Source organism: Prionailurus viverrinus, chromosome D3 (assembly GCF_022837055.1).
Source record: "Prionailurus viverrinus isolate Anna chromosome D3, UM_Priviv_1.0, whole genome shotgun sequence".
Classification (NCBI taxonomy): domain Eukaryota; kingdom Metazoa; phylum Chordata; class Mammalia; order Carnivora; family Felidae; genus Prionailurus; species Prionailurus viverrinus.
Window position 1 is genome coordinate 9,394,150 of NC_062572.1, and position 7,677 is coordinate 9,401,826.

The 7,677-nt window shown below is 59.0% G+C and overlaps 1 protein-coding gene across 1 annotated transcript; it reads right to left on the minus strand.

The window, feature by feature from the left end:
* On the minus strand, positions 1-7,026 carry PHETA1 (PH domain containing endocytic trafficking adaptor 1). Its single transcript, XM_047828241.1, has 4 exons — positions 6,851-7,026; positions 5,311-5,394; positions 4,364-4,507; positions 1-2,604 (listed from the first exon to the last, which is right to left on the minus strand). The coding sequence occupies exon 4, from the start codon at positions 2,584-2,586 to the stop codon at positions 1,939-1,941; it is 648 nt and encodes a 215-aa protein (XP_047684197.1). The 5' UTR covers positions 2,587-2,604; positions 4,364-4,507; positions 5,311-5,394; positions 6,851-7,026; the 3' UTR covers positions 1-1,938.
* Positions 7,027-7,677: the final 651 nt, after the last annotated feature.

The following is a 7,677-nucleotide window of genomic DNA, read 5'->3' on the forward strand; positions in this document are numbered from 1 at the left end:
TTACTTGACAACTTTTTATTTCAGCCTTTACATCCTCCTTCCAGGCTGCCGGATATCTCTGTCCCCACCCAACTACGGAGGCAGCCTGACCCCATCTTGTGCTTTTGGGGGGGGGGGGGGAGAGGGGAAGGGGATAGGCATTGTACCTTTATAGAGCTTGTACACCTGCACCAGGATTGGGGTCAACACCTCACCCCACCAGCTGGGTCTGGCCAGGACATGGGCTCTGGGCAGCTCATAACCTCTGTAGAGACCCAGAATCTATGAACAAGAGCAGCCATCCCCCACCTCCACTACTCAGGACTCAGGGAGGAGGAGATGGGAGTGTACAAAGACCCCAGAGGCACCTGTCAGGAGAGCAGGACTTGCTGGGGAGAAGGTAGAGAACCTGGTGAGATTCTTGAGGTGCCTTTGTCTCCAACCAAGGCTCCTGGCCCTCTTCCTGGGGCCAGTGCCAACTGCCCCCCACCCCCAGCCAAGCCCAGAGCTGGGGCACCCCATCCCTTCCAACTAGCCAACAAGAAACAAAAGCAGCAAAAACGCCAAGCTCCATTGCTAGGGAAGAAAACCACCCTAAGTATTAAAAATTAAATTAAAACTGAAGCCCCAGTCAACTGAGCCAGCAGTGAGCTGGTGATTGCAGACACAGACAGCCCCCTTTCTTCCCCAAGCTCCAGGGTCTCCAAAGACAGCAGGAAAGGGCCTCAGGGCCAAGTCTGTCTGTACCCAAGAGAGACCGTCTGGGGAAATACAGGTTGGGGCATATGTGTCCTCAGGTGGTCCCCATTGTGGGGTACTGAGGACTGTAAACATAACCCAGCTTGAAGGCCGGGGGGTGTCCCAGCCCCCCCGAGATTCTCCCTGGATGAAGAATGGCCACTGTGGTGAGTACAGTGAAACAGCAGTCGGCCTTGAAGCAAATCAAGACCTGGTCTCCCCATCAGAATATCGGGGGTGGAGGTGGGCTGGGGCTGTCATGGAGCGAGGGGGTTCCAGAAGCCAAACACAGCTTGGCAGCTGTTTCTTTGCTGTACCAGATCAGCACCCGGGCCTTTTCTGGGTGCTGAGTCAGCTCACAGCCACCCCTCCCTGGGGAAACCTGCCGGAAAGTCAGTTCAGGCCACGGCTGCCTAGCCCAGGACTGGACAAGGTCAGGTGAGCTGAGAGGCCCCACCCCAGGCTCCCGCTCCAGGAGAAGCAGACGAAGGATGTGATTAAGGAGTGTCAGGAGGGCATGTGAGAACCGCCACAGGGACACAGACCTGGCCCAAGCCACAGGGCAGCTACTGCGCCAGGAGTACCTTCTCAAGGCCTGGCTGACGCCCAGGGTAAAGTCCGGCCCGGGCCCCACTCCAAGCCAAGAGCCCTTGGGACTGGGCAATCTCACCATACGCGTCTCGCAATAAAACCTGCGCCTGCGCCACCTTCTGCAACTGCTGCTGGAGATGGCCAGGCGGCCTGGAGCAAAAGGAGGTCAAACCCAGGTGTGGGGTGGCACAGCCAAGGCTCGCTCTGTCCACGTCGTGGTCCAGTCAGGAGCCGCCGGGCCCAAGGCTGACGCCGGGCATCGCCTTTCAGGCCACAGATCCTCATGTAGTCCCAGTCACCCCAGCGGGGGCCCGTTACCAGCAAGAGGCCTTGGCCGGGTGACTCCGGCGCCGCCTGGGGTTAGAGTTCCCCCGAAACCAGCCATCGGGCTTCAGGAGGCTCCCCCAGGCCCTGGATCCTCCGTGGAATCGGGGGCGTGGCCCGTGCGGACTCACACCAGCCCTAAAGCAGCCCGCAGAACCCAGCGTCTTGTCAGAGCAGAGTCCCGGAGAGCGGGGCCACCGGATTTCCCTCGGGACCAGGCCTCCCGGTCTCTCTCCGGGCAGGGCCTGTGAGGCTGGGGCCCGCGTCTGGGGTCCGTCCAGAAACAGGCCCTCCACCCCGGCGACCTCAGGGCTGGGCCCGGCTCCTGAGCCACTGGCTCCTCAGCGCCCTCACCTCCTGCCCATACCACTCGTGTAGCCGGGCAAAGGAGGCCGCGTGGAGGGGCCCGTTGGGCGCCGAGGCCCGCCGCCGGGGGGGCAGGGGCGGGGGCACGGGGCCAGGCCGCGCGCCGGCGGGGGGCTCGGCGCTCCACACGGCACAGCCGTTCTCCTTGGGCGGGAGCGCGCGAGGCCGGCGCGGGGGCAGCGGGCAGCCCCCCGCCCGCACGGCCGCCAGCTGCTGCTCCAGCTCGCGCACCACGAGCCGCAGGTAGTCGAAGCTGGCCCGCGACAGCGCCTTCACCCAGCCCTCCATGGCGGCCTGGCTCTCGGCGGCCAGCACGTAGGTGCGGGCCCGGGCGCCCGCGAAGCGCACGGCGAAGGCGAACTCCTCGGCGGCCTCCACCAGCTCCACCGTGCAGCCCTCCAGGATGATGACGCCCACGGGCTCGCGGCTGGCCGCGTCCTCGAAGTAGAAGAGCATGTTGCCGCGCAGCACGAACCAGCGGCGGTGGTAGGCCGCGTGCCGGCCGCCCTTCTTGTACAGGAAGCCCGCGTTGTCCACCGGGGCGTCGCAGGTGGCGTAGAAGGCCAGGCTGCGCTCGTTCAGCTTCATGGCGGCGGGGGCCGGGGCCTGTCCCCAACCAGCACAGCGGTTACTCACGCGGCCGGCCGCCGCCACCGGGTCGCCCGCCCCCGCGCGGCCTGGCTGCCACCCTCCACGCCCCTCTTGCGCAGGCGAGGACGCTGAGGCTCCCCGGGCAGAGGCGGCCTGCCCCGGCTCACACAGCTCTTCAGGAGCAGAGCCAGGGCCCAAACCCTGACCAGGCCCAGAGGCCGCCTCCAAAAGAATACTGTGGATGACTAGCGCATGCCAGGCGTTTTACAGATATTAACTCATTTAATCTCGCAGCAAACCTCAGCTAGCAGGGACTAGCATCACCCCTGTTTGACCGACGGGGGAACAAAGGACAGAGAGGTTAGTCACTAGCAGAAGGGCACAAAGCAAGTTGGGCGGAACTGAAATTCAAACCCAGGCCTCGGTTCAGGCACTGCTGTTTTCATCATCCCCTGAAACCAGACCGGCTGTCTCTCCGTGGTCCCTTTCAGGTCCCAGCTCTGCTTTCATAACTCAGCTTTGACTGGCCTGGCCACGAAATGGGGATTTGAACGGAACCTATTTCAGAGGGCTGCAGAGACTCCATTCATCAGACATTTATTAAGCACCTACTATGTGCCAGGTACTGTTCCAGGCACTAGGAATAGAGCAGTAACAAGATCACTGCCCTTGTGGTACTGACATGCTGGTGGCAGGTGAAGAGGCCAGACAATTAACCAACAGGTGAAATGTCTGCCAGATGGTCTTCAGTGCTGTAGAAAATACATTGCAGGGAAGGGGCCAGGGTTTTAGGGACAAAAGGAATGTTTGATTTTAATGAGAGTCAGGAGAGTACTGAGAAGTAACATCTGAGCAGAGACCTGAAGAAGGTGAGGGACATACCAGGCTGAGGGAACAGCAAGTGCAAAGGCCCTGAGGTAGGAACCTGCTGCTGTGCTTGAGGAACAGCCAGGAGGCCGGTGAGGCCAGAGCAGAGTGAGGAAAGGGAGAGGCAGAAAAGGCTGTTATGAAATGATCCAGGTAAAGGGGACAGGGCTTGGCCCACACTTACAGGGAGGGGATGGGGAGAGCATTGTGTACTCACTTAAAGCAGAGGACTCTAATTCTATACATTTGGCCCAGTGATTTTTATCTACTTCCCTGAAAGAGTACATGATGGGGGCAACATTGGCCAGACAGGACTTATTGGGAGGTGGACTGTGGGCCCCCAACGTGGCCATACCTTCCCCGGGGGTTTTCCATGGCCACTTCATTGGGGCTTCTGTATAGGACAGTAGCTATATTTTTCAAGAGACAGAGCATGTAAAGTCCCTGGATTGCAGAAGGTGCTCAATTAACATTCATTCTGCAGCCTGGGTGTTGCCTTACTCAGGGCTTGGAGGAATGAGGTATGGCTGGTGACTCTCCTGGGAGCATCTGGCCATAGTGGGGCCAAGCCAGGCAACCAGAGCAGAGGGGGCAATTGCTTCCAACTGAATCCACCTCATCTAACTTGCCTGGGCAGTCAAGGAAAGCTTCCTGGAAGAGGCAACACAAGCTATGACTGACCTAGCAGCAGGGCCAAGGCCAGAGGCCCTGAAGGCTCAGGGTGTTTAATCCCTGCTCTGCCTACCTGACAGACTGCAGACACAGGCTGCCCTGCTCTAAGCCTCAGTTTCTCTCTCTGCAAAACAGGACTCATGCATTCTCCCCAACACCCCAACAACTCCATGTGGACCCTAGCTCCATTTCTCACAGGAACCACCCACCCTACGTGCCCCCATCTCCCTCCTACCTCTCAGGCCACCGCTTGCCTCCCTGCCCTCTGCCCAGTCTGGTCTCGGCTTGCTCTTCTCTGGGTTCAAATGTCAGCTCTGTAGTGTCCAGGATGCGTGACCCCGGGCAAGCGTTAAGCTTCTCTGGGCCTTTGTTTCCACATCTGAAAAATGGAATCATAACAGCACCTAAGTCAGGGTGTTGTGACAATGGCATAGTGACTGTGTAGAAGGCACAGAGCATGGTGCCCGGCACACAGCACACACTCAGCAGTGGTAGCTGTAGACATTCTTCGCAGCCTTGCCAAATGCTCTCCTCAGCACTCCGTCTCAGCAAATGGCTTTAGCTTCTCCCCTCACCGCCACTCTGCACGCATCAGGCCCAGTTGATTCCCACCCCCCGCAACCTCTTCCAAATCAGTGGCCTAATCTCTGCCCTCTACCACCTCCCCACTCTAGGTCTCTATTGTCACTCGCCCAGACAGCTGCAGTCACCTCCTGTCTCCCTGCTTCCACACTTGCCCCTTCCCTGTCTGTGTTCTTCAAGGTAAGAGCCAAACTCCCTCCTAGGCCCCTCCCCTGACCCTACTATAATCCATTCCCCACAGAGGGATCCTGTTAAGATAAGTCCAACCACACCCCTCCTCCACTATAAACTCTCCCATGGCTCCCTACTTGTCCCAGTATTAAATTTGGTCCTCCCCATGGCCTCCAAGTTCCCCTCCCCTGCCTCTCTCCCCCTTGCTCATTCAGCTCCAGCCACCTGGCCTCCTTGCTGTTCCTCAAACACAGCAGCCTTTGCCCCTCGGTCTGGACTGCCTTTCTCCTAGCTTCACACGGCTGACTTCTCATCCTTCAGTTTCAGCTTGACCATCACCTCCTCAGGGAAGCAGTCCCTGACCACCCTGTACACATGAGCCCCCACCCCCACCCCCCGTCACTCTCCTATACGCCAACCTGAAATTACCTGGGTTGTCTTTGCCTGTTCTAGGAGGGCAGAGGGCTTTTTGCCTGGATTCCAGTGCCTGGCATGTAGTTGGTGCTCAAATACCTGTTGAATGAATCAGACGATTATCTTCTGAAACCCCTCAGAAGGGATCTTCTGATCCCTCCCATAAGAAGGGATCTATTCCTCAACCTGCACACATAGGTGTGGAAAATGGAGACCGAGAGGTGAAGTAACTTGCCAAAGCCACAATGCTATACCCAGAGTCATATGCTCTAGGCAACCAGCACAAAGGGGCTGATCTTGGGGTCTCCTCACCCCATTGACAGCCAAGGAAGAGCAATTTACCTGATGCTCAGCAGCCCTCCTCCCGCTACTGCCCAAATGGGGCCAGCCTGGCCCAAGGTCACCAGCCAACCCTTGCCTCCTCCAGCCCAGCTAAAAGCGAGAGGGAAAGAAGCAGCAGGGGTGTGGGCTCTGGCCTCTGGGAGGTTCTGGTCACGCATTTATCTCCTCACACTCATGCTGTTTTCCAGGAAGTTCAGAGTCCGCTATGGGCACTGCTGTTGATTCAACAGCCCATGGCCAGGCAGGAAGCTAGAGGGAGCCTGGCCTCCCTCTGGTTCCAGGGCCAAGCTGTCCCCTCGGCTTAAGACTGTCACTTCACTTTCGCCAGCCTCAGTTTCTTCATCTGCCAACTGGGCTGTGGAGTGGGTCCAATGGGCTAGAACGAGGAACACCCACTGGCAAACTATGGGAAAGGCACCAAAAGCACTGCCTCAGTGAGTCAGGCTGAGCCTCACTTATAAAATGAGAATATTAATATCCATCCCTCTGGGAAGGAGTGAATAAATCCTGATGAGCCATTCTGCAAAATGTTTAGCAGGTAGTGAGCATTCAGGAAAGATGCTGTCCAAATGGCAAATAATTAGCTCAAGGTCTCCAGGGACACAGCTGACCCAGAACCCAGGACTCTGGGGAAATTGAGGCATGGCAATTTGGCACACAATTCAAGAAGCCAGACCGCAGGTGCTGAGACTGAATCCAGCTGCCACAAGTGTCCCCTAACAGTGGGCATGGGGGACAGGGTGTGGCAGCTACAGGCAGAAAAAACGTGCGGAGAACCCTGAAGGGCGCCTGACCAGCGTTTCCCCGAGCAGGGCCACAGGGACGCCAGGACCCCCGCCCCAGGCTCTAGGCTGCCCCGCTGGTTCTCCAGGTCTGGCACTGTTCCCGGCTGCCCTCTGTCCCTTTGTGTCTGGTGTGTCCCTTAAAGAACATCCAGAGCCCCAGATGAGGTGGTCAACGGCAGAAGGTGGGAGCCAGAGTTCCGCCAGAGGCGGAGGCCCCTTATGGGGCGGGGGATCACCGGCCAAGTTCGGCCCGGGCAGCTGGGATCCCTAATGGGTAAATTACCAGTGACGTGGAATCGCAAATGAGCAGCTGTCCAGCAGAGGTCTCCCCAGACGGCCGGGGGACCCCGAGGCCCACGACGGCCCGAGCCCGGTCCCGCGTCCCCTTGCAGGGCCGCCCGTAGGTCCCCCCACCAGGCCGGCCTTACCTCGCGGAGCAACCTAGGGAGGCGGCGGCGGCAGCGGGACGGGATAAGCGGGGCCAAAGGCGACCCGGCCATGGCCCGGGACCCGCTCGGTGGCGGCGGCGGCGGCGGCGGCGCTTTGTCTCCGGGGCCGCCCGGCCGGCGCAGCCGCGGGAGAGCGCCACTCGGACGGAAGGAGGCGGGGACAGCCGGACTGTCCGCGACCCGCGGGCGCACCCCTTTAACCCTTCCCAACCCACCCTTGCCAGGCCCGCCCCCGCGTTCGTCCCACCCCCGGATTGGCCAGCCCCGGCTCGACACGCCTCCTGGGTTCGGCACGCCCCCGTTGGCACGCCCCCAAACTACTCTTAAAGGGACCGCGACTAGTTCACGAACACTCCCCCTCCCCCCGCCTCCCGCCGTGCCTTATCCCAGAAAAGAGGCCTAGATCCCTGAGATCCCACGCGCTTCCATGGGTAAGGACTGAGGGCGGATTTGCCCGGAAAAAAACTCTGGGGTCTTGGGCGGGACCAGTCGTTGCAGCCCTAGGCCTGGAGTCAGAGCTCCTCCCTGGCTAGCGTTGCTAGGTTTCGCAAATTTAACTCCCTGCTAAATCTGACAAACAACTATGCTGAAAATTTGTAATTTATTTTAAAAATCTGAATACAGCACATTTTGGACGTTTTGACAAAGTCAGTAGAGGACTGTATTATATGCATAGGGTACCTGGCAACCCTACCCCTTGCCCCATTGAAGAGGGAAAGTTCACTGAATTGAGTTGGAAAGGCGTGAATTCAAGTCCCCCTGAGTCATTTATTTAATCACTGTGGGCCTTTGAGAAGTCACTTCAC